The 27854-nt window shown below is 40.2% G+C and overlaps 1 protein-coding gene across 4 annotated transcripts in view; it reads right to left on the bottom strand.

The window, feature by feature from the left end:
- The window catches only part of NPNT (nephronectin), a 75992-nt gene extending 54691 nt beyond the window's left edge, over positions 1–21301 (bottom strand). For 2 of the 4 annotated variants that reach the window (XM_058193878.1, XM_058193880.1), the window contains exons 1-2: positions 20843–21301; positions 9835–9935 (exon numbers count right to left, since the gene is read on the bottom strand). In XM_058193878.1, coding sequence (XP_058049861.1) covers positions 9835–9935; positions 20843–20913 — 172 coding nt within the window. In that variant the 5' untranslated portion in view covers positions 20914–21301. The remainder of the gene's footprint in view (positions 1–9834; positions 9936–20842) is intronic. The other 2 variants (XM_058193881.1, XM_058193882.1) reach the window with 1 other exon arrangement.
- Positions 21302–27854: the final 6553 nt, after the last annotated feature.

Here is a 27854-nt window from a genome sequence, read left to right as displayed (position 1 = left end):
TTATATATTCAGAATCTCCAAAGCTACCCAATTCACCCACTGCTGTGCTATGTTGCTTTAGTATGAAGGAGAGTGTCCTGAGTTATTAATGAAATTAGTTAAAATCCCAAGATAGGTTTAGTACTGTTAGTCCTCAAGTTACGACCACACTTGAGCCCAAAATTTCTCTTGCTAAGTAAGACATTTGTTAAGTGAATTTTCCCCTATTTTTACAACCTTTCTAGCCATAGTCATTAAGTGGATCACTGCAGCTTTTAAGCTGGTAACAAAGTTGTTAAGTGAATCCAGCTTCCCCACTGACTTTGCTTGTCAGGCTTTGCTCACAAAAGGGGATCACATGACCTTGGGACACTGCAACCCATCATAAATAAGAATTAATTGCTAGGCATCTGAATTTTGATCATGTGACCATGGGGATGCTGCAATGGTCGTGTGAAAAATGGTCGTAAGTCGCTTTTTTCAATGCCCTTGTAACTTTGAACTGTCACTGAATGAACCGTTGCAAGTCAAGGACTACATATAGCTATAAAAAATAGCTTGCGCATGCGCAAACACACACACTTATACAAGTCACAGCTACCAATGTTAATTTCTCATGTACTGGCCTGTGTCTATATTAGTTTTTCTCTTTTGACTCTTTTCAAATTCTTAGATAAAATCTTTTCAAATTCTTAGATAAAATCTAAGAACATTATCTAATCTCTACCCTATTCCTTTACTTTTGATGTGAATAGTCACATAAAACTGGAAAAGGTTGTGGGTGAGCTCTTTCAGACAACACTAATGTGTTGCTAAAAGAAATAATAAAAATCTGCTTTAACATTAGGGATTTTTAAGTTGAACTGATCCAAAGGTAGCTATCCTATGGCTAAAAATGAGAAGGAGATTATGATGATCAGTGTCAGCCTACAGTTGCCATTCAGACTGCATGCCATGGTACCCATCACCTGTTACTTTCTAGTGGTCTCTGAAGAGGATGCTTCAAGTGCTACAGATTTGACTCCTAGGCCAAGCTCTTTCTTGGAACTAGAAGATCATATTGCACAAAGGGAGCATTTAATTCTTTGCATCTGTTGCTTTGAAGTCAATGAATTCCTTTCTTCTCTTCCAGTCTTGGAAAGTGTAAGTAGAAGTTTCAGTAGTATGAAGATAGGAGGGAAACTTTTTAAAACAGCTCCCATTTTTGATACCCATCCACTGTTCTGTTTCTACTGTTGTTATCTAGTTTGGATAATTAAACAACAGCAAGAAAACAACCAAATTCAGACAGCACCAAGGACACCTCTTTTTAACCCTAAGGTACAAATATTTTTTTTATTTTTTTTTTTTTTTTTTTTTTTGTTTACATTTATACCCCGCCCTTCTCCGAAGACTCAGGGCGGCTTACAATGTATAGGGCAATATATATTCTCTATCAGTAAATACCCAGTATTTCCATATCTTTTAATTAGGAAAAAAATTGCTGCCTTCCTTTTGAGCCGTATACAGGAATTAAATTTGGATATATACAATGCAACTTATACAAAACTTGAAACCTTTATCAGGGCTGTGCCCTTTTAATCTAAACAGACAAACAGACAAACACAAAGACACACACTGAGAGAAAAAGATATGAAAAGACTATTTTCATATTAAACTGAAATCAGGAAATCAGAATAATTTTGTTTTTGTTTTATTTTGTTTCATTGTACTGAGAACTTTATCCTCCCTCACACATTACTGGAACTAAATTGAATGGATAAAATTCAAATAGATTTCTAAAATGTTTTTCATTATAAATTATAATGACTTTAATTTGGCTTCTCACAGGCTAGTGCTGGACCTGCAAATAGGTGGGAGATGAAGATAAGAGTGATTGCCATTCCTGCTTTTACAAAGGCCTCAATGTGTCTCCTAAACTACCATTCTGTGCTGACTAGAAAATGTGGAGATAGCTGAGCAATTCTGAGAAGATAGGAGGGCTTGGAAAACTACATTCCTGGGGAAGTTAGGAGTTTCTTCCTCTTTAGCTTTTCAACTGTTGTGTTCTACTTACACTAAAAAAGTAGCATGGGAAAAGTAGACAATCAGATATGTGCAATTATGAGACCATAATTATATACATTTTGTGGTACAAATCCATGACTGGATTGAGCTTGAATCAGCCTCTGAACCTTGGCTCACCTCAAACCCCGATTGTTTTCTAATTAAACAGAAATAATTTACCAAATACTCACAACATCTAGTTGAAATCTTGAAAAAACATTAAGAATTAAATTTCCAGCCAGGACAAAGGCAAAATAAATCTATTTAAATATATGGAATTAATCAGAATTTTCTATCAGGATTTAGTGAACTACTCTGCTGTTATTGTCTTCAGGATGATTAACACACTGTATATAATACAGATGGATAATCTGTTCAGTAAAACTTAAAATTGGAACAATGCTAGAATTTTCACACAGACTTGACTGTTATCATCAGCTTTCTGGAAAGACTAAGAAGAAAGTAGCCAATATAGAACTGAAAGTGAGATGGAAACTATTCATACATCATACAAGAAAATAAAGAGTACCCAGGATGAGGGGTCCTTGGTATTCTCTTGCAGACATTTTATTATCCAAACTAGGTAACATTTATCAATGCACTGATGATGCAGAGCATCAATGATGTTGAGCATCAATGATGTTATCTAGTTTGGGTAATGAAATGTCTGCAAGAAAACAACCAAGTTCAGAGAACACCAAAGATACCTTTTTTCAATCCTAAGGTGTAAATATTCTTTATCAGTATTGCACTAAGAACTTTACCTTCACACATTATGGGAACTAAACTGAATGGATATAATCCAGATAGATTCTAATATATGAACTGGCCTTGAATTTTTGAATTTGCAGCAAACAGAATCCAGAGTGTTTGTAATGCCTGACAATAACATTTAATTAATTTTAGCATAATCTGCTATGTTTCTGATTTTTTCCCCTTTTTTCTTAATTTGTCGTAAATTTCACTTAAGACTTTCCAATTACTTGTTGCCTAACAACTGCCCTTCCTCCTTGTAGCAAGGCAACTCAGCTGAATGGAATTATTAAGAATACACTCTACCTGTACCAGTGTTCATAACAGTTTAATTCTTTATCTGTCCATTGTAGGGCATTATTGTTCCAAGGTCATTCTTTTGAGCATATTTGTGAAAATAGCTTCAGAGGAATGGCAAGGGGTCAAAGAAACACGGAAAAAGCAAACATGCCAGTCCAAATGGCAGGCTGATTACTGTGTAGACATGGCAAACTGGTAAATTTATTCAGGAACCATTGTAAGGGAATACTTCAAAGCTTAGATCACAATCTCCTAAAATTTGTCTAGACATTGTGACAGATGTTGAGAGAAACCTAGCTTTGACCTTCTTGTGATAACCTGAAAGAGGATAATTAATCAAAGATATTAAATAATAGGATGTGATGCTGATTTATCCAGCTGTTCACAATATATTCTACAACAGCTAATGCAAACATCTTTTAACTGAGTAGTCTCTAGCTATTAAGAAACAGTATTTCAGTTGCCATCTCGTCGGTCCTGATATCTTCAATGACACTCATGATCACTAGGGTACCTGTAGACTTTTTTGGTGTCTTTCTTATCCCATTCTACTTTTTCAATGTTTAAAGTATTATTTTGATATTAAATAACTATTAAAAGGAATCTGTCAATCTGCAAAGCAAAGTGTGGCCCAGAACTGGATCCTGTAGAGATTCCATAAGGCAGTTTTAGAAATTAAAAATGGTGAATGATACTAGGCCAGTACTGTATTTTTTTTTGTAAAGGGACTACTGACTAGTAAATAGTTGACCATAATTATCCTGAAGAGATAGAGAAGACAACAGAGAACAACCTCACTAGCTTGTCTTCAGAGGTGATATTCAGCTGGTTCATACCAGTTCGGGCGAACTAGTAGCAGAGATCACGGGTGGGCCTGCCCCCGCCCACCTGCCCTTGCTCTATGCCGTCCTATTTAGGCATGTTTTCAAGACCAGGCGCATGCTCAGAACGTGCGCGAATGAGCAAAGCACATGCGCAGGTCAGGCGCATGCGTGAAAGGCGCATGTGGGTGGTGAACCAGTGGTAAGAATATTGGAAGCCCATTGCTGCTTTAAATTGGATTCCCCAGGATAGCTGGATCAGCTGTGATAACCATTTTGTGAATGGGTGTGCATTTGTGGCAACCATTTCCTCTGATGACAGAAGATAGCCTTAAAATGTCAAATATAGAAAAAGATTACAGTTCTCTGGTCCTTTTCCTGGAAAGGTTAATATTAAGACTAGATGGACCTGTAATCTGGCTAAGTCAGCCATCCTTCAACCTCCACCTATTAATTTACTTACTTAGTTAGTATTTTAAAGAGATATATAAGCAGACATAAGAAGAGATAAAAATACAAATGCATAAATATAAGATACAAAATTATTCTAGACATTGAAGCATTCTCTTGCAACTTAGCCTTTTGGCAAAGTGTTGGGGGTTACTGGGTAGTTAGAAATTCTGGGAGCTTTGGTCCGGGTACCTGAAGAAGTTAACCAAGTTGGGGAAGGATAGACTAAGAGCATTTTCACTTTTGGTAATGCATGGTTTTGAGGCAGTATTATGTGCCTCACTATATCCAGAAGAATCTTTGCAAAGTTTTACACCACCTTTGTCAAATCTCACATTCTGCTGCCAGAGATTACTTTTATAAAAACTGAGGTATTGATTCAGTAAAACAGTTTAACCTTTAATAATTTCAATGGGATCTCAATAAGAAAGTAAAAGAATAGAGAGAAAAATCAAAAGAATACCTTTCTATTGTATAATAGCAACAATAAACCCACAGTATTTTGATGTACAACCCAATCCTTCAACTCGGCATTATCCAGGTATTATTTGAAAAGCACCTGAAAGAAATCTACGAATCTATGTAATTTGTTTAGTGCCCCACCTAAGAGACTGGAGTTCTCTTTCCATCCCATAGGTAATTTTTCTTATGGAGCTAAGGTTGCATATTAACTTTAAAGTGATGTGCTATGTCTTAGGCAGACTATGCAAAATGCCAAAACATACAGCTTGTTTGCTAAAATATTCTGCTTAGATATTCTGCTCTAAAGCTCAAAAAAACCCCAGTCATTTCCCATGTACTAGAAGAAAAAATTATGCCCTCTGCCTTTGGTGCTATTGATTGAGCAAGTGATCTAGAGATGCACATTTCATATCTGCTTCACGAGTCATCCACCATGGTGAGTGGGTCCCCAACTTCTCTAGGTATTTTAAAGAATAGAATAGAATAGAATAGAATAGAATAGAATAGAATAACAGAGTTGGAAGGGACCTTGGAGGTCTTCTAGTCCACCCCCCTGCTTAGGCAGGAAACTTTGCACCACTTCAGTCAAATGATTATCCAATCTCTTCTTAAAAACTTCCAGTATTGGAGCATTGACAACTTCTGGAGGCAAGTTGTTCCACTGATTAATTGTTCTAACTGTCAGGAAATTTTTCCTTAGTTCTAAGTTGCTTCTCTCCTTGATTAGTTTCCATCCATTGCTTCTTGTCCTGCCCTAAGGTGCTTTGGAGAATAGTTTGACTCCCTCAATCATATAAAGCATAAGCAATTAGACCCCCAGTCTACTTGTATATCTTGATACAGGCTACTTATTAAAAACTAACAGTGAATTTTTGCCATTTTTTTCTGTTATAATAGTGTTTTGCCAAAATAATTTAAGCTCTCTCATCTCCATTCTATAGTAGTGCCCTGTATACCACCTGGGGCTACTTTTAAAAGTGGCTTGGAAATTGTAGCTGGTCGGAAGGAATTCCCAAGTTTATTGATGTGATTGAATGTTTTAATCACACTGTATCCATAGAGTGTCAGATAAACAGTCTTCCAGCCTTTTTTTAAAATTTGCATTTATATCCCGCCCTTCTCCGAAGACTCAGGGCGGCCTACATTGTGTTAAGCAATAGTCTTCATCCATTTGTATATTAGATACAAAGTCAACTTATTGCCCCCAACAATATGGGTCCTCATTTTACCTACCTTATAAAGGATGGAAGGCTGAGTCAACCTTGGGCCTGGTGGGACTTGAACCTGCAGTAATTGCAAGCAGCTGTGTTAATAGCAGACAGACTTAGTCTGTTGAGCCACCAGAGGCCCCTTTTCTCCACAGGTCTTAATTTATAAAGCCCTGGACAACTTTAATGTATACGTGGAGTCCTCCGCTTATGAAACTTCACTTAGTGACCAGTCAAAGCCATAACGGCACTAGAAAAAGTGACTTGTGACCGTTTTTCGCACTTATGACCGTTGCAGTATCCCCATAGTGGCATGATCAAAATCCAGATACTTAGCGACCGATTCATATTTATAATGGTTGCAGTGTCCCTGGGTCATATGATCACCTTTTTGTAACCTTCTGATAAGCAAAGTGAATGGGGAAGACAGATTCACTTAACAACCGTGTGACTAACTGAATAACTGCAGTAATTCACTTAACAACTGTGGCAAGAAAGGTTGTAAAATGAGGCAAAACTCACGTAACAAATGTCTCACTTAGCAGCAGAAATTTTGGGCTCAATTGTGGTCTAAGTCAAGGACTACCTGTAGTTGAAGAACTGCCCTCGCCATCTTTTCCTTCTTCCAAGCAAGCAAGCTAAATAACCAGCCAGCCAGCATTTCTGAATTTTAAGATCTTTAAAGGCCTAGTGTGCCAAATCAGATTAACTGATCACAACTGGGGCTGGAGCTTGATTGTTATGTGAAATGGTTGCTAAGTGAAACTACTATTATGTTTGAAATCCTACCTTAGCTTTCCTTTTACCTTACAGGCCTGCGAAGGTCATAAATGTGAGAACTGATTGGAACTAATGAAAATTAGCTTTTTATCACCGTCATTATTGTACACTGTCACTGTCTGTGGCAGTTGCTAAGTGAGGACTATCTCTAAGGAGATATCTGACCACATGAAACAGATGTTTGTGGGATAGGCACCTGATCTGGCGAAATCATGTTTACTTATGAAGCTTCTTTAAATTATATCTTACTTGATTTTTTTCCATTGCATTAAATATTTTTGTTTGTTTTCCCAGAGCCTAAATAACAGCTATTATAAATGGTCTATATAAAATACAATGTGCATAACATATGGCTTGAAAAATGAGACTTTTTTCATGCTGGATTTTGAAAAAAAGTAAATTATTTCAATGAAAATGCTACTGGATCAGATAGATGCATTCCAATTTATTTCTACTTAGTTCTCATCAGCTGTGCTATTCTAAACAATTATAAACAAGTCTAAACAGAAGTCAGCTTTAATTTACAGAAATTAATATTCAAGCAGCACCACAATTAGGAAAACATTCACAAAGACGCATACAAAGGGCAAGCAATCCCACCGTCTCATACTCTCAAATAGATATATATTGGTATGGGAAGAATAAGCAAATATTAATTTTGCTTTTTCTGAATCTTTTTGCTTCTTCTTAATTCTTCCTCTTTTTTCATTTAACTTTGCGTTTATTTTAAGAGGTTTACGTTGCCAGATTTGCATGTAATTTAACTTTAATTTGGAGAAGAGGCTAAGAATAAAAAGAGGAAAAAAGACAAAAAAAGGAGAAAGAAGAAAAAAGCCATTCAATGATTAAGTATTTAAAATTCAAATTGATTTCAGTAGATAATTAATCTTACATGCAGTTTGTTTCATTTTAAAAAAAAACACCATGAGAGATTTAGTTCTGAAGTCTTGATTGTACTTATGTACATTCATAATTGGTGAATAGCATTCTGATAAAGCCACTACCAAATGTCGGTCAACAAAAGAATGTATTAATTTGACCAAGAGAAAAACTGATTTCTGCCACATATGTAACTAGCCCACCCTACACCCTATTGGCCCTCCCATCAGTCAAGGGACATCAGTTGGGTTCGGGAGGAGAGCCTTCTTTGCTGTGGCTCCTGCCCTCGGGAACATCTTACTTTCAAAGTGAGATTGGGTCCCAGTGGTGGGATTCCGCCAGTTCGCACCACTTCAGGAGAACCGGCTGTTAACTTTCTGAGCAGTTTGGTGAACTGGTTGTTGGAAGAAATCATTAGGGCAGAGAACCGGTTGTTAAATTATTTGAGTCCCACCACTGGTCCCACCCGCCTGACTTTTTGTAAAGAGCTTTAAGACCTGACTCTGCCAGATGGCAGGGGGAGAGCTTTACACTGGAAGTGGTTGACTAATTAAAAGCTAATTCCCCCTCTCCCTCCCTGGCTCCCTCCTTCGCCATCTTGTGTTAATGATTTTAATTTATCTATCTTTTCATTTTATTTATATCTGGTGATTTTAGTGCTTTTTTGCTGTGAGCCACCCAGAATCGTTCGACATGAGTTGGGTGGTAAAATACAAAATAAAATAAAATAAAACAAAACAAAACAAAACGTGTCACACTACTATATAAGCAGCTATTCAATATAATACTGAGGACGAATTGTGGTTCTAAGAAATATACTTTTAATGGGGATATTATTATTATTATATCCTCATTAAAAACTACTGGTATATTTCTTAAAGACACAATTTGTTCTCAGTATTATTGAATAGCTGTTTGTATAGTAGTCTGACAGATCATCATCATCATCAGGCATAGTTACAGTAGCCAAGAGACCCCAATGCTATTGCAGAGTAGTAGTCTGGTTTTTCAAGGTACCAGTCCTGTTATAGGACAAACTTGTGTGCTTCCCAAGGTGCACCACAGGAAGGCGAGCTGACTTTGCACCACAGAGTGGTTCTTCCTGCACCTCACCCAAGGCCCTGTCTCTTCCCAGAGCTGGCTTGCAAACAAGAGCTACAACTGGGAAGGTTCAGAGCCGTCGGGAATCTGACTCCTGATCAAAGCACAGCTCATCTCCCCATTGATGTGGTACCTGTCTACCTACTTTCATAGAACATACTTTCAGACTGTTAGGTGGACAGAAGCTAAGGCGAGTGACAGGAGTTCACCCTCCTCATAGTACCTGGGCTTGAATAGCCAGAGCTGAGACTAGCATCATGAAGCCACTAAGCTCCATGCTTCCTTTTTTGAGGGTGAAAAAAATTACCTATAGATTACTAGATGATTATGACTGTCATATGCTTCATAATCTATGAAGATCACATATCTAACTTTGCAACAATTTGTCAAAAGTATAAATATCTAATATATGTATTTGCTGTATGAAGACTATAATGATTTAACAAGCTAACTATCTTAATTCAATTAATTGCCAGCATTTCTGTATCTTTATCACTTCCATAGCTTCTAACATACCTTTTCAGAGTGGGCAGTTTATATGGTTGATAGAACAATGAAAAAGTGAGAAATGTTATTAATAAATGACCAATACAGGACACTGTCAGGGTAAACAGAAAAATGAAAGATAAAAGAAGAGCTCAATTGTTTTTGTTGTATTTTTAAAAAAATATTAGGTAGGATATTTCCAAAAAATTCCAGTTAAAGAGCAATTGCTGACACACAGAACATGTGAATTTAAAATTTAAGTTTCAAATAAAAATTAATTGGACAATTAAAGCTGATAGACCAAATTTAATACTGAGGTAAAGAAAAAGAAATACTTGATTCCATTGCTTATTTCTGCCACTTACAGTACTGTTTGTATGAATACTTGCAGTTTAAAATGGGCAGAGTTTTTAACCTGTCAGTGTCCCTCCAGGAAAAAGAAATAGCCAGTATGTATTATAAGCCCTTCATCAGGTGAGTGTCCATGATTTCAGAAAAGCTATTACAGTATTAGAAATGTCCAAGCCCCATGAGGAATGGCTCAAAGCCCCAGCAGTGGTGATACTCACGTTGGCAGTGGCCCCAGGCGTGGCGAGCCCAGCCCCAGCAGCAATCCACTCTGCTCCCAAAACGACACAATCCAGTTGTGGAAAGGATCTGCCTGGGCCACCTGCACCAGCACCAAAAATAAGCTTTAAAGAGTAAGCCCAATGAATCAATTTGCATTAAGTTACAGATCAAAGGTGTCAAAATCAAGGACCGTGGGGTGCTTAGATCTGGCCCATGGGGCTGACCTGGAAACAGTGAAGGACTGGCCCGTGGTGCCTCTGCCAGTGAAAACGAAGCTTAGGAGGCCCATGCGTCCCTCCCAAGCTCCATTTTCAGTGGCAGAGGGTTGCAGGAGGCCGTTGCAGCCGAAAATGGAGCCCAGGAGCCCATTTTACTGGCAGAACGCTCGGGCCACCACAGGCACCCCCAACATGAGTGACGTCGAGCTGGCCATGCCCACACCGGCCCCCAAGGTCAAACACAACCCTGATGTGGCCCAAATCAAGTTTACAGATGGCCCAGTGGTGCTGAACTGAATAAACCTCAATTGGCTGGGTTCACACAACGTACTAACTTATGATACTAGAAACCAAATGGATGGGTTTACCCAATATGCCAACCAGAACTATATGCACAACACTTGGTTTTGTATAATGTTTGGATCAGGGGTGAAATCCAGCAGGTTCTAACAGGTTCTGGAGAACCGGTAGTGGAAATTTTGAGTAAAATACCAGCAAATACCACCTCTGACTGGCCCCAGAGTGGAGTGGGAATGGAGATTTTGAAGTATCCTTCCCCTGTCATGCCCACCAAGTCACATTCACAGAACTGGTGGGGAAAAAATTTGAATTTCACCCCTCGTTTGGATCCAGTTTTCACCCTGACTGAAAGGAAATGAGTGCATTGCCGATCTTTTTTTCAATTACACTACACCAATATTTTTGCCCAGGGTTTTTTATTATTATAAACGTTCAAGAAAGAAGCCAATCATTGCATTTCTATGTCCTTATTCTATTTTTCTGAGTTTTTCTTCTTGCAGAAGAGATATCTTACTGCTTAACTCCTGTTTATATACCCTATACCAGTAATGGCTAACATTTTCTAAACCAAGTGCCCAAAGCGTGTGTGCACCCAAACCCCCAAAATGCAATGCATGCTCGGGCCCCTGAATGTGCCCCCCCACTCGCAGCCCCCCCACCCGCACACACCCCACCACTCCTCATATGCGTCCCCCCCGGCACACTGGTGGGAGGTGCCTGCGCCCATGTGCAGCAGAGCTGAACTGGGGAGATAGCTCACGTGTCCACAGAGATGCCACTTATGGCATGAATGCCATAGGTTTGCCATCACAGCCCTATACCTTGGCAACTTTAACTCCCAGAATTAAAGAGGCACAGACTTTAACTCCCAGAATTCTCCTGTCAGCTCTGGGGAATTCTGAGAGTTGAAGTCTATGCTGCTTAAAGTTGCCAAGGCTGAGGCACACTGCCCTACTGGATAACTGCAACATCAAGGAACAGGGCACATGTAGTATATGATGGTTATTGGAGATGTTCATTCAATAGACAAAACTTTCAAACAATTTCATTGCATCCCAGATGCTGTATTTTTAATTGGAACTGGTTCAGACATTCAGCTGTCATTTATTAAATAATATTTTTAAGCTTCCAGATTCTATCATTATTTGGAAAGCATGGTTTTACTCTTCTTGTTATCTTGATAAGCCATCTTGAAACCATCTGTCATAAAGTTTTCATATGTTTTTGAACTACTGTTTCATCCCATCTTTAAAAGGTCTGGGAAACTATTTTTCCCTCTTACGCTTTTTGTCTTTTTAGTTTCTCTTTCCTTCCATCTCTTATTAGCTCAACATATCCAATGCCATGTAGGCTTACCATGGGAATCAAATCTTTATGGTGCTTTTTTGTAAAGATAACTTGACCACGTAAGTCAAAGTTTGATAAGGGGTCTTAAAACAAAAGTTGCATGTAAATTCTTCTAGGTAATCAGCCTTTACTTCTAGCTATTCACCACAAAATCAATAGCTGAGCTGGAAGATATTGATTTCTAGGCAATTCCCCAGATCTAAAACTAGGATAAGGTCAACATTCTGTGTACCATCCTGTACTCTAATTATATATTGGACATACAACATGCCAGAGATAAGATCAGAAGTTCTATCTATGGAGCTGAGTTAGAAAACATTTCTTCCAACATGCTAAAAGTTAGAGCTGCAATACATATTCAAGATGAAGGGACCATATCTCAGTAAAGGGATAAAGTTGGAGCACCTACAAATACTTTACGATGATGTGTTGTCCTTTGATTAGCTATAGCAATATCCCTTTGATTACCAATGCTATTCAAAGTTTGCACACCTCTCCTGTTAAAGCACAACACACTAATAGTAAAAGTAATAGTAAAGTGTGCTTTACTTGAGCAAATCAATTGACTCCATGGAATAAATAGTGATTACTCAACAAATGGTGAAAAGGATAGGTAAAGGGTAAGCTTTAAACTAAGATCCCATCCAGCATATTTTCTTGTAGTCTGCATGACTTATTCCCTAATTTGCATCAACGTTTTTCATCAAATTTTGACATATTATAACTGTAGCAATTACATGCACATTCCTGCTTTTCAGCCCTCGCTTTCAGATTTCATTAATCTGCATTCATGTTTAAACTTGAGCTGCAAACTTGTCAGCATGCTATTTCATCAATTTTGTGCTCAAATCATTAACTTCTGACTTATTCAGGATTGAGATTTTTTACTATTTGATAGACCTACTTGATAGCAGCAATAGGAATTAAAAAGACAAGACATTTAAATTGTTCTTCCTGTAATATTCCTGCAACCTACTGTGTGTGTGTGTGTGTGTGTGTGTGTGTGTGTGTGTGTGCGTGTGTGTGTGTTATACACAGAATAAAGATCTGATGGCAGCAATTTAGCACCTTCTCATAGTCCTCAACAGACACGTGCCTTTTCCTGAACCATCATAGAATCTTTAGTAAACTGCTTGCCTGAAATCAGGTGTAGCAGAAAAGATTCATAATTGTCCATTTAACCTGCACAGGTAAACAGTTTTCTGGATGAGCATCCCTTTTGATTAGTTCGGAGAACCGTTAGTAAAAATTCTTTCTGGCCCTGCCCCCATCTATTCTCTGCTTCCCAAGTCCCAGCTGATTGGGAGGAAATGGGGATTTTGCAGTAACCTTCCCCTGGAGTGGGATGGGAATGGAGATTTTACAGTATCCTTCCCCTGCCACGCCCACCAAGCCATGCCACATCCACCAAGCCACATCCACAGAACCGGTAGTAAAAAATTTGAAACCCACCACTGGGGCAATGTCCATCTCTGTTTCTTAGACAAGGAAGTGAGAGTTGTCCGAAGACACTTTCGTGTTCATGTGGCCAGCATGTCCATATGCCGAGATGCACAGAATGCTGTTACCTTCCCACCGAAGTGGTACCTATTTACCTACTCACATTTGCCTGCTTTTGAACTGCTAAGTGGGCAGGAGCTGGGCAGGAATGAGAGCTGATCCCATTGTGCAGTGCTCGGGCCTCAAATCCGGGTTGTCAGCTTTCCAGCTGACAAGCTCAATGTCTTTAACTGATGAGCCATGACACCCTTTTTAATAGCCAGATTTAAACCCTGGGCCTCTTCCATTTGCCTTTTTTAGGAAAATCTATCTTCTCCTCCCCACTCTGGCCAAAAAACTGGGGAGCTATGAGGAAGGAATTATATTACTCTTTTCATTTCCATTTTTTTTTCAACTAGAGCAGATAAAGTCTCTCCCACCATTAACCCTCTGAGCTCCCCCCACCCCGGCCAAGGATCTCTGAAAGAATCAATCTCCAACTCCTTTTTTTAGGTGGAGTGGAAATTATTCTAATAATAAATAAATGATGGATTGGATTCTCTCCCTTTTCCTCTTCAACTCTTTCAAGCTGTCCCTTCCTGAGATCTCCAGAGAAAGGGGAATGTCCATTACTTTTTCTGGAAAGAATTTCCCCCACACACGCAGTCACTCTTGCGCCCTCTTGTCAGGCGCTTGTCTATTCCTGAATTCATCCCTCCTTTATAAGGGGGTTAATCAGCGTAATTATATCTTCCCCATTCCCAAATCAGCCCTCTTCTATCTCAAAATCAAAGCTGCTGGAATGCACCAAAGGTGAAGGATATAATCAACTAGGTCTGAACTGGTGAGGGCAATGTATTGATTATTATTTCGATAACTTCATTTAAATGCCTAATATTCCTTTCTACTCTTATTTTCCCCACAACAGCCTTGCATTGAGAGTTTGTGACTAGCCCAAAGTCAAACAGTCAGTGTTCATTGCTAAGGTGGGACTAGAACAGCAGTGGGTTTCACATATTTTTGCCACTGGTTCGCCCTGCACGCGCGTGCTCACTTCGCATGTGCGCACCTTCTTTGCATGTGCCCGACCTTCCTTGCATGTGCTTTGCTTGCATACGTGCCTTCCGTGCATGCGCCCAGCCTCGAAAATGTGGCTAAATAAGACAGCATTATGACAGGGCGGGTGGGCCCTACCGGTTTGCCCAAACCAGTCTGAACCGACTGAATACCACCTCTTGATTAGAACTCAAAATCGCCTGGTTTCTAGCATGATACCTTAAGTACTGCATCAAATTACACTAAATCAAAGGAATGTCAAAGGAAGCAATCCTTGGCTATTTCCCAGGATATCTCTCTTCTATGTATCCTTTCCAATGGATACTTCCAATATTACAGATCGCTTCTCATGCATCAGGGGTCTGAAAAAACGTCCACCTTGAATTCTTCATCCCTACTTGCAAAGATGGAATAAGCACAATAGAACAATGATACATAAGCCTGTAGATGTACATGAGGTTCCGAGCTCAAATGGTGTTGTGTCTCACTCGCTTTCCCCGCAGCCAGGTTCCTCTTATCTCCTGCCGAACGCTGAGGAATGTCCTGGCATGCCTCCAGCCCCCAGCCCTGGCTCCATGCCCAGGCAAATGGAGCAACGAGACTCCTCCCCCTCCCCCACAGCATGTGAGCCTGAGGAATGTGAATTGCCAACAGCTGGAGCCTGGAAAGATCCTCGCTTCAGGAGAATTGATAGGCGACGTCAGCAAAAGGAAGGGAGGGGCAGGCCTGGATAAGTGCTGAGTCATGGAGCCACATCCCATGGCCTATATAAAGGATCTGCTTTCTGGCATTCTCTGAGTCAGGCAAAGTCTACCTTGGATTGCTGAAGTCACTTCCTGGTCTCCTGCCTGCCTTGAGAACTTTGCTAGGACTTTGGCAGAGCTGCAGAGGCACGCTTGATGCGGACTTCCCCGACCCGGCCGTCAGCGGAGGAGTGGGACACAACAAATGGTAGCAAACAGATGTATGTTCAGTGCAGCTTGAAGCTGCTGATAAAAGGCTGCAGGATGGGTATAGGAAAGGGTGTCATATGAATGGTCATATGACAGAGAGAAATCTCTGTAAATCTCTCCCTTACTAGACAAGGGAGAGATTTCAGCAAGGCAGGTGATGTCAGTTATCAAAACATTCGTTAGTGGTCTTGGCTTGATACAACTGATCCTTGAGGAGATGTTGATCTGTCTGCTACTCTGGACAAAATAGAAGCTCTCAGGGAAAGGGGACAAGCAGGAAACTTTAAGCAACAGTCATGGATAATAACTGTGTATGATCTAAAATGGCAAGCTAGCGTTGTGGCATAAACTGACATATTAAATGAGAACCAGTCACAGGCAAAATATCAGTCCAATGATCTTGCAGCAATGGGGGAATTCTGTTTCATCATCTAAATATAGGTGATAGGCAGGAGATACTAGGAACAACTGTACATCCAACAGATGAAACAAAATGAATTGTTGGCTTTTATCAGAAATTAAATGAATTCATAACATGTGGTTCTGGAAAATCTGCTTGAATGAGCTGATAATCTCTTTCCCGAGCAGAGGAAAAACCCTAACAGGAAATGAAATGGGCCATTGTGGAGGGAAAATAAAACACCACTAGAATGGCATCCAGATCCTTGACATAAGGTCAGTCAATAATAAAAGCCAACGAAATGGTGTCTCAAGGCCCCTGAAAGAGACAAACAGTGCAGACAGCTTCTGGTAAGATATTTGGCAAGTTGACAAGGGTAGCAAAAAGAAATGTTGACTTTCATACACACTATTCCAAGAAGCCAAAAAAAGCCACAGAGCCATAGAAAAGAAGATAAGTTGTTTTAAATAGAATGAAATGTCCAGAGCAACAAGATTTCTTCCCTCAAAGAAGAAGAATGTATTACTGATCATTGTGAAGCAATTCTCCCCACTTGGAAGAAAACAAAAGATGACAGAGGCCCCCTTAAAGTCATCTGTTTGAGCCTGCGTGCATACGTGGTTCCTGTTATTGTGCAGTTATACACGCGATCAGTTAGGGAAGGCACTTTCCATCGTCTTCCAAGTCACTCACATAGGGCAGGGAAGATGCTAGATAGGGGAATTACAATTTTCAGGAGCTGAATGGATATGGTAAATGGGCTTCAGGGTTAATAAATAATTATGTGGCAGAAGATCAGACCACTTGTTTTGCAAGGTAGGTATATAAGAAATACATATAGAATGGGAAAGCAGAGACATCACCCTGCCAACAAAAGTATGTATAGTCAAGGCTATGGTTTTCCCAGTTGCAATGTATGGCTGTGAAAGTTGGACCATAAGAAAGTCTGAGTGCAAAAGAATTGAGGTCTTTGAACTATGGTGCTGGAGAAGACTCCTGCGAGTCCCTTGGACTGCAAGGTGATCAAACTGGTCAGTCCTAGAGGAGACTGCTCTTTAGAAGGCCAGATCCTGAAGATGCAACTGAAATATTTTGGCCACCTAATGAGAAGGAAGGACTCACTGGAGAAGAGCCTAATGCTGGGAAAGATTGAGGGAAAAAGAAGAACGGGACGGCAGAGAATGAGATGGCTGGATGGAGTCTCTGAAGCAGTAGGTGTGAGTTTAAATGGAGTCCAGAGGATGGTAGAGGACAGGAAGGCCTGGAGGAACGTTGTCCATGGGGTCGCGATGGGTCGGACACGACTTTGCAATTAACAACAACATAGAATGGGATATATATTTACATGGGCAAAGACCTACATATATATATACATACATATATACGTATACACACAAACACACACACATATATGAAGAAGTTTGTAATTGTATCAGGTTCCTATAATCAATTTGAGCCTCAACAGAATGTGTTGTGCCTTCAGATATGATAGCAATTCTACTGTTGAAAACTATCCTTGGGAGCCAAAGGCTTCTTTTTAAAAGAAACTTCAGTTTGCTTGGCAGAAAAAGATTTGGGAAGAAAAATGTACAGCAAGCTCTCATTAAACTTTTAATCAGATTATAAAAGCACAGCACTCAAAGCAGAATCAGAGGTATCAGACTAAGCTATAGAGAGACATAAGGGATCTAGATAATGAAAGGTATATTGAAAAGTGAATGTTCATTTGAATAGACAAAAGCTCACTTTTCTTAGTAAAATACACAGTGTGTGTATATCAGCAAATCTGCCAAAAACGTAAGATTAAAAAAAAATGACTAAATCCATTAAAGGTAGTCCTCGACTTACGACCACAATGGAGGCCAAACTTTCTGTTGCTGAGACAGTTGTTATGTGAATTTTGCCTCATTTTATGACTTCTCTTTCTACATTTATTAAATGAATTACTGCGGTTGTTAAATTAGTAACACTGTTTTTAAGTAAATCTGGCTTCCCCATTGACTTTGCTTATCAGAAGATCACAAAAAGAGATCCCATGACCCTGGAACACTGCAACCGTCATAAATATCAGCCAGTTGACAAGCGTCTTGATTTTGATCACAGGACCATGGAGAGGCTACAATGGCTATAAGTGTGAAAAACGGTGAAAAGTCACTTTTTTCAGTGATGTTGTAACTACAAACGGTCATTAAACGAACTGTTATAAGTTGAGGACTACCTGTAAAGGATTATGCATGTGTACAGGATGGGAGATTTCCAAAATAGACTAAATTCATCTGAATTCTCCTTGAGGAAATATAATAGCTTAGACCAGAGGAGACAAACTTGTGGCCTGCGGGCTGGATGCTTCACGCACTGGCCACGTCCACCCCCAGTTTAGCGAAGGGGGAAAAAAGTTGCGATACATCACATGATCACAATGTGATGCCGCGAGGTTGATACCCCTGGCTTAGACAGACAGGTCAAAGAAAATCCCATTTTTTCAGCATAGTATAGAGCAGGGGTCTCCAACCTTAGCAACTTTAAGACTTGTGGACTTCAACTCCCAGAGTTGAAAGCAAAGCTGGCTGAGGAACTCTGGGAGTTGAAGTCCACAAGTCTTAAAGTTGTCAAGGTTGGAGACCCCTGGTATAGAGCAGAATTTCCCAACCTTTCCGGTTTTGGGGACCAGTGGGGGAAGGGAGAGAGGATGGTTCTGAACAAGTGGCGAGCAAGCGCACACACACGCATGGGTCCATCTGCACCAGCGGTGGGCATTCGCACACACCGCTCATGCGAATGGAGTGTGCTTGCTACTCATGCAAATGGAGCATGCGCGCATGCACTTGCCCTCTGGCTCACACAAGTGGGGATGCATACCCAGAGACCAAATAGGCTAGTATAATATTAAAGAAGGATTTGCTTTTTACAATGAGATTTGCCTACTGGTACAGCCACAAGATCTGTTATTCCTCACCATTCCTAAATGTCTTCATGAATTTCTAAAACCAAGTAAGTCTGGAGACTTATATCCGTTCCAGTCAATAAACAGAGCAGGTGTGCATTCTTTTCATGGCTTCAAATCACAAGGAGAGATAAACCCTTCCCATGTGCAGGATCCCATTTAGAGTTGTTCCTCCTGACTGTTTGCATTGCGCTACCTAGTTAAAAAAAACAGCTCTGTATCTATTATTCTGTCTTCCAATGAAAATGACTTGATAAATGAGGTCAAAGTACTGTTGTTATGATCTATTCAACAATTGCACAAAGATAATATATCTAATAGGTCTATCGGTTGCAGAAGGATTGCCCGCAACTAAGCAATGTATTTCAAAAGAAATCTGGACTGCCTAAACCTGTCAAGGCTTGCCTATCATGCATCCTTACACAACTGAAATATTTGCATTGAATGGTGGAATATAATTGTGCCCTTAATGTTACAGCTTGTCTGATTAATGTTTATTTTACATATGTGTTTAGAGATATCCAAGCATTCCTGGAAAACATAGCAGATTATAAAAACAAATTAAAAGTTGTACAAGATTATAAATAGTCCTTGGTTTACTGTCAACTGCATAATTTATCTGACAAGAGATACCCCTTTCTTATTTCACGGCACCCCCAAACACTGAAGCTACATGGATGCTTAAACATAAGAGTTCTGAAGCCTGCAGTTACTTGGTATGACAATCCATATAATTATACATGAACAGTGGGGAAATCACCACTTCAGCAATTAAAGTATTTTGTTTTAAAGCTCTTTCTTCCATGCTTACCTTTTGTGAACATGTTATTTTCAAAAAGTACAAGCAACAAAATATGATTAATATCCATAGAACATAATCATATGTTATGTTTACCATCCCTACAAATGTAGTAACACAGCTCTCGGTAGCCTATCAATTAAACTAGAATATTTTTTCTTGTTGGCATTCTTCCTGCACATTCAAATGCAGATCAGAATTATTTCCATCTACACTAGTGTATAAAACTCCCAACCCTATCAAGAATCTATGGTACTATTATTGGTTTCTGTTACCAGCAAGGATGTTTAAAGTAAAAGACTAGGCTTGATGGGTTATTTACAGAAGATTGTAGACTTAAGCCCTGACATCTTCACCTAAAAACAGAGAGTTCCCATCAGTCAGTTTAGACATTTAAAATAATTCAATGATCTGTTTAGGACTACCACAGTTACCTGTGTCAAAAAAATAATCAGTTCAGATTAGGACTCAGAGCTGTTCACATTTCATTAGAGGTAAATTCCATTGGAAGTAATGAAATTACTTTCAAATAAATGCCAAGATGCCAGCTGTAAGCCTTCCTAGTTTCAGATGGTTTCTCCCTCAATGAGAATCAGTGCAGTGCAGTAGTTTAGAGACCAAGCTAGAAACCAGAAAACCTGGCGCTGAATTAGTCTCCCGTTAACAAAGTGGCTTTTCCCCTGTGTTAGGAATTTGAAACTGACCAACTTCAAAGGATTGCTGGAATCCTTGTAACAATTCATGGTTTATGATTTCCAGAGAGGGATAGCCTTAAAATAGTGAAAAACAAAACAAAGCCAAAAATGCTAAATAACAAACAGGAGTCTTCCTAGAACTTTATCAGTAAGTCATGCATTTGATCAAATGGGAGCATGTGTCAATCATTATGCCACAAGTCTTTCAGGCCAGGGGTCTGCAACCTTGGCAACTTTAAGCCTGGAGGACTTCAACTCCCAGAATTCTAGGAGTTGAAGTCCACCAGGCTTAAAGTTGCCAAGGTTGGGGACCCCTGTTTTAGGCAGATGAACTGCTTCCTGCACCTAAAGGCTACGCTTTATTACAAAAGAAAGGAGCAGAAAAAAATAAAACCCCTGTTTCCTTTATCTATTTAGGGTTATTATTAGGGTCTTGCAAACTTCTTACTGCAGGTGCCTCTGCTACGGATACCTCCCAGCTCTGCTTCCTCGAGGAAGGGAAAACTTTCACAGTTGCGTTTGTTGCAAAGTGCTCGATTTTGAGCGGAGCGCGTTCTGATCCTGTGCAAAGAAAACGGAGCGCAGTCCGATTCCACCACCAACAGGTTTTCTGCCCCGCCTGAGCCGCTCTTAGATGTTAGTGGGGCGGGAAACAGAAGACAGCGCCAAAGGTTGAGAACTGTTTCCTTCTCTTAGCGAATTGGACAATTGCTCGTTCTTCACCAGCTCCGAAAAGAAACGTGAGCTTCGGGTCGCCACCCTTTCTTTCGTTTGCCCACCCCAAACCTTTTCCTTCCAGGAAACCGACCAACTTACCTTCCGTCGAAGTCCCCTAAAGTCTCCAGGTAAAGCCAGGATAAAACGAGGACCCTCAAAGAGAAATCCATGTCGAGAAGGGAAGACAGACAGACAGACAGACACAGAGAGGGGGGGGGAAAAGAAAAGGAGAGGGAGAACAGCCCTGGGTCTTTCGACCACCGGCGGCAACGGCAGGTTGGGAGGAGATGCAAGAGGGGAAGGCGCCGGAGCGGGGCCCCCCTCGGCTCTTCTAGGAGGCGCCCTCAACTCAGCCCAACACGCCGGGAACTGAACGCCAGCGGGGGCCTCCGGGGCGGGGGGGGGGGGGCCGGCAGCTAATCCGAGTCCTCGCAGCAGGCGAAGGGAAGAGGTCGGCAACGAGGCAAGCGGCAGGAGGGAGTCTCTCACCCCCCCACCACACCCGCGCGTCCCTGCCTGGCGCTCCCCTCCCCTCCCCTGGAGCTCGGAGGCGGTCACGCCGCCCGCTGCCGGGAAGAGTCTGGGGCGCAGGCGTGCGCGTCTCGGCTCGCCCTTCGGAGTAGCATGGGAGAAGCGCGGCGGAGAGCCTTTGGCCGATCCCAGCGCCGGGTTCCCTGAGAAAGAGAGAGAAAGAGACGGCGGCCGTTTTCAGACGGCTTTCTTGGAAACAAACACGGAATAGGGGAGCAAAAGCGCGGGTCCTCGGGTGGTGTTTACTGGTGGATGTCCCAAAAGGAAGCTTCTCTCTGATGAAGATTTCAATTGCCCCCGTGTCGGGGTCTGTTTCTTTGGGGAGTGGTGGTGGTGGTGGGGATCAGTCCCGCTACCCTTCATGAGGGAGCATGAAGTACCGTTCATCCAAGGCAGTAAATTAATAAGCTAAAATATAATGGGAAGCAAAGAATGGGTAACAATCACATTATTTTATTTCATGTACATCCCAACGCTTCAGATGATTCTCCCTCTCCCCCCCCCACCCCCGGTTTCTTTCCAGTCAGTTTCTGACTCCTGGTGAGCGCCTGAAAGTAGTCTCTGCGGTTTTCCTGTCAAGATCAAGATTTCGGGAGTGATTTGAGATTGCCTGCTTCCTAGGGCTGAGAAAAAGCGACTGGCGAAAAGTCATCTGGCTGTTAAATAACTCAGGGTGTCCAAGTTTCTAGCCTGGTGCTTTAACTACTACTACACAATTGTTGAATACAGCTCGCCTGTCTGGAACCCATACCACATTTCTGACATCAATACAATTGAACATGTCCAGAAATATTTTACAAGAAGAGTTCTACACTCCTCTGAATACAAAAAAATACCTTATGCCACCAGACTTGAAATCTTGGGTTTAGAAAACTTAGAACTCCGCCGCCTTCTACAAGACCTGTGTTTAACTCATAGAATCATCTATTGCAATGTTCTTCCTGTTGAAGACTACTTCAGCTTCAATCACAACAATACAAGAGCAAACAATAGATTTAAACTTAATGTTAACCGCTTCAATCTTGATTGCAGAAAATGTGACTTTTGTAACAGAGTTGTTAATGCTTGGAACACACTACCTGACTCTGTGGTCTCTTCTCAAAATTCCCAAAGCTTTAACCAAAAACTGTCTACTATTGACCTCACCCCATTCCTAAGAGGTCCGTAAGGGGCGTGCATAAGAGCACAAACGTGCCTACCGTTCCTGTCCTATTGTTTTCTTTTTTATATCCAATTAATATAGTTATTGCATGCTTATGCTTATATATATATATACATATATATATATATATATATATATATATATATATATATATATATATATATATATATATATATATATATATATATATATACACACAAACACACACACACACACATATATATATATATATATATATATATATATATATATATATATATATATATATATATATATATGCTTATATATTATATACTTACTTTCATGCTTATGCTTATATATACTGTTGTGACAAAATAAATAAATATATAAATAAAATACACCAAACTGACTCTCTGGATGTAAAAACTAGAAGTGTAGATAAATAGAACTAAATTAAATCAGGGAAAATGAAATCCAATCATTAAAACAATTAACGAAAAGCTTGCTGAAGAGGTGCTCTGGGCACCTCTCCCTAAAAGTTTTTTGAGTGTAGGAGTCAAACTAGCTCAATAGGGAGTACATTCCATAAGTTCAGAGCCAATGGAGATTCTTTCCCACAGCTCTATAGCAAAGGTTCAAGCAGGGTGAGAAGGCATCTTCAGAAAAATTCCAGCAGATTTCTGTAAGCAGGACAGAAACGAATGAGGTCCTTAGCTACTTAGAGCTTTAAAGGTCCATAGGAAGACCTTAAATTGTGCCCTATAAGCAATGGGCATCAGTCCAGATCATGCACCACAGGATTCATATTAGAATAGCTTGATCACAGAATCTACATTATCTCTGTAGCTGACCAGTTATGGAGAACCGGCAGCAGAAATTTTGAGTAGTTTGGAGAACCGGTAGTAAAAATTCTAACTGGCCCCTCCCCATCTATTCTCTACTGTCCAGGTCCCAGATGATTGGGAGGAAATGGAGATTTTGCAGTAACTTTCCCCTGGATTGGGGAGGGAATGGAGATTTTACAGTATCCTTCCCCTGCCACACCCACCAAGCCATGCAATGCCCACTAAGCCACGCCCTCAGAACCGGTAGTAAAAAAAATTGAAACCCGCCCCCCTGCTTTAAAGGGTAAAGGAGCTTCACATTAATCAAGATGGGTTGTAACTGAGACATTGATCAATGTTGTGCCAAAGCCACTCAGGAAGTATTGCACTTGATGCACTGACTATAATTGTGCAACTGTGCCCCTTGGCAAAGCTGGCACTTGCAAATCCAGAGTCAGCTGGAGATCAAGAAGCAATCCCTAAATCTGATCCTACTTTTTATGTGGAGATGCATTCCTACCCAGAACAAGCTTCACTTTGATCCCAAATTTAGCACTTCATTGTTCTTTGAATTTAATTTCAGCTGTTCCTTTTGCAGCCCATCATTGAGACAGCATTCAAGAGTACTGCTTGTTCCTTTGGAGTTAAAAGGTAGGTAGAAGAATAGAATTAATAATAATAATAATAATAATAATAATAATAATAATAATAATAATAATAATAATAATAATAATTTAATTTTTATACCGCCCTTCTCCCGAAGGACTCAGGGCGGTGAACAGGCAAATAAAATAATACAATATCTTACAATAAAACACATTTTAAAAAACTTATTCAAAGTAGCCTAAATTTAAAATACCATACAAAATATAAAAAATAAACCCCAATAAAATCCATATTTAAAAACCCTATTTAAGCCAGTCCTGCTCAAAAGAATAGATATGTCTTCAGCTCGCGGCGAAAGGTCCGGAGGTCAGGAAGTTGTCGAAGTCCTGGGGGAAGCTCGTTCCAGAGGGTTCCAGATTGTCATTAGCATCCTGATACCATCTCTCCAAAAAGGATGCACTTAGATATTAAACAGCATAGGAGACATGAAAGAAGCATATATCCAAATTTAAGCCCCAACTGCTGGAAATGTGGACTAAAACAAGGTACCTTCATTCATACATGGTGGTTATGTTCTGAAACAAAAAAATATTGGAGGAAAATACATAGTTGGATGCAGGAAGTAACAGACTTCCAGATAGAATACACACCGGAATTGTTTCTTTTAGGAATAATGAAAAGAAAATATGATAATGTATAATCTTAATGTAAAATACAAAGTGTATCATCTTACACATGATAATTGCGGCAAAACTGGCCTTTGTGCAGTGTTGGAGAAGCACAAATATATCCCCTGAAGACTTAATAATTAAAAAAGTATTGGACTGTGCTGAAATGGACAAAGTGACGCTTGAATTGAAAGGATTGATGGATTCAGATTTTTACGTATTTTGGGAGAAATGGTACAATTGGATCGAAAATAGAAAAATAGATAAAATAAAAAAGTAGATTTAGTAAAGATGTATAAAATATAGATAAATTGTAGTGTGAAGATATGTAAATGGTCATAGTCATGCACAAGAGGTGAATAAGAATTGTTTAATTGTGAAAACTCAATAAAACATTTTTTTTTAAAAAAGAACCATGTAGCATTCCATAGGTCATTATCTAGTGGTCAAACAATATTCTTCCAGCACCACCTTCTGGACACATTCTGAAATAAGACTTGGTGTCCCATCAAAACCATGTCCCCAAGGCCCAAACCATTAGAAAGCCCTGAAGATAGAAAGCAGCCAAGTGGTCCAATAGAAGGTGCACTTTCCTCCAGCTATGATCTCTAGCATAGATCATTTCTCCAGATGACAAAGGTGTCTCAATATTTTATCTTTTGAGGAACACTACTGAAATGAGTATGATGCATCTGGAATTGTGATGTCATCACTTTATCAATACTTTATCCAAGAGTAGAAGATTTAAGTAACCTATAATTATAAAAGGTTTTTCAAGGAAAGGAGGTCTTTTTAAATAAAGACTTCTGCCTACATTTAATATGCAGGTCTCATTCCACACACGGGAAATAATTGATCACCTGCCTTAATTATGAAGTCTGTTGGAAAGTGGCTGTTTTATTCTGCTCTGAAGAATAAGGAATGAACAAGTAAGTGGTAGCTTTCATTGCCACACATCCTGTCTTCTTCCTCAGATGAAAAGAATATGAGCATAATTTGTCTCAAGAGCAGAGTCCAAACTGAAGCAAATCTGATCAGTTTTATCTGCAGAAACAAACAAACCAACGCGAAAATTCCTGAGCTGGATTCTGAATTTGGCACTCTCCCAAAATCCTGGTGGAGTTGCAGCATTTTTTTTCTAAAGCAAAATACTGTTCTTTGCAGACATAATGGAGGGAGAAAGGCATATCCTTATGGCAATTGCTGCTGCAGATATTATTTCAAGTGTCTTAAGAGTGCAGCAGTCTTAAAAATTAAGTGATAAATGGGCCTAAAAAATACCCCTATGGTTCAGCCTGATTGCTCATTATATTTCCTCTGTTTGTTCTTTTGTTTGCTTAATTGTTCCTAAAATGTCAACTGATTTCTGCTAAAGAGAGGAGGGCATTTAGATGCTATAGTAAAGGTAAAGGCTAGTCATTCCCGACTCTAGGGGGCGGTGCTCATCTCCGTTTCAAAGCCGAAGAGCCAGCGCTGTCAGAAGATGTCTCTGTGGTCATGGGGCCGGCATGACTCAATGCCAAAGGTGCACGGAACGCTGTTACCTTCCCACCAAAGGTGGTCCCTATTTTTCCTACTTGCATTTTTTACGTGCTTCCGAACTGCTAGGTTGGCAGAAGCTGGGACAAGTAATGGGAGCTCACCCCGTTACGCGGCACTAGGGATTCGAACCGCTGAACTGCTGACCTTCTGTTCGACAAACTCAGCGTTTTACCCACTAAGCCACCACGTCCCTCTTAGATGTTATAGTACCAACTATTTAGGCCATAGCTATATTCTACAGATCACGATTTTGATAATAATAAAGACCAATTCTCCAAGTTCATCCCCCCAAATATATATATATCCAGATTTGTTTGAATTTTTAAACAAAGGTTTATAGAAGCAGCTATTCTAAATTGCTGAGAGAATGATCTGCCCATTAATCTGGAGTTACAGAATGATCCTCTAGCACAGGGGTGTCAAATTCGATTTCATTGAGGGCCGCATCAGGGTTGTGTTTGACCTCAGGGGCTGGGGTGGCTGTGGCCACCTTGACATGACTCGTGTCAGGTGCACCTCTGGCGGCCCAAATGCTCTGCCAGCAAAAACGGAGATCGGGAGGGCCACACGAGGACGCAGAGGCATCGCGGGCTGGTCCTTTGCTGTTTCCAGGGTGGCCCATGGGCCAGATCTAAGCACCCCATGGGCCAGATCCAGCCTGTGGGCCTTACGTTTGACACCCCTGCTCTAGCAGATCATTAGCCAAACAGAATAGCCAAACATAAATCCACTGTGCATCCTGCTGGATATGCAGAGTGAGATACCAAACAGGTCCATGAAATCCTAACCAGGGGTGGGATTCAAGTAATTTAACAAATGGTTCTCTGCCCTAATGATTTCTTCCAACAACCAGTTTGCCAAATTGCTCAGAAAGTTAACAACCGGTTCTCCTGAAGTGGTGCGAACTGGCTGAATCCCACCACTGATCCTAACCATTTCTCATGAGGCAACCTCAGCATGGGTGTTGAAATTCTCAGGATAAAAAAATGTAAGTTATTCCAGAGCGATAACAACTATCATCCTGCCTAGAGTTTGTTGATCAATGGTGCACGGTATCCTAAGTGTATCCTTATATTTTCTCAGCTGCCTGAATGCAGCAGCAAATATAGAAAATCGGCAGATGTGTCAGATGGAGTTTGACCAATAAGATGAATATAGTTACTGCACCTGCTGGCACCTCTTTAAAGAGTCTATGTCTTCCTTTGATTTTGTGTGATAGCTGCATCATCCCAAGAAAATATTTCCAATATAGAAGTGTTAAAAAGGCACACATCTTTGCTACCACCTCCTTAACACTTCTTTAACTCAAACGCATTCTTTCCTGATAGCAGGAAAAGGTGCAGCAAGCCATAACGACATCACTTCCAAAGCATTTTTTTCTGTTTTGGATCTGAATTGCTGCACAATTCTGTAAGATTCCCATAACATCTACTATGTTCAGATTAGCTTTGAAATAAGGACTCTTCTAAAACCCTTGTCATCCCTAAAAGGAGACCCATTTTAAACTGTCTGGAATTGATTGAAATTGCAGTCTCCTAACATCTGAAGGCACCAGATTGCAGCAGATAAAACAAATCTATTCCGCTGGCAAATTTCATATCTGCACATCTTTGGGCCATACTTACAATTTCCCTCCTCTTCCCTCCTCTATTATTCATTTAAATTACTGTACTAACTATAATTTTCTATTGCTTTTCAGTTACAAAGCAGTTCACATCAGTAAAAGGAAGACCACTGACATAAAGTAAGAATTATGCACATCTTGAACAACAGGAAATCAAGTCAAGAGGTCCAGCTGTCTTTTCCAGGAAGACAAA

The sequence above is a fragment of the Ahaetulla prasina genome, chromosome 8, assembly GCF_028640845.1.
Source record: "Ahaetulla prasina isolate Xishuangbanna chromosome 8, ASM2864084v1, whole genome shotgun sequence".
NCBI lineage: Eukaryota > Metazoa > Chordata > Lepidosauria > Squamata > Colubridae > Ahaetulla > Ahaetulla prasina.
The sequence above is the reverse complement of the archived record's forward strand: the minus strand, read 5'-3'. Positions and strand labels throughout refer to the sequence as shown.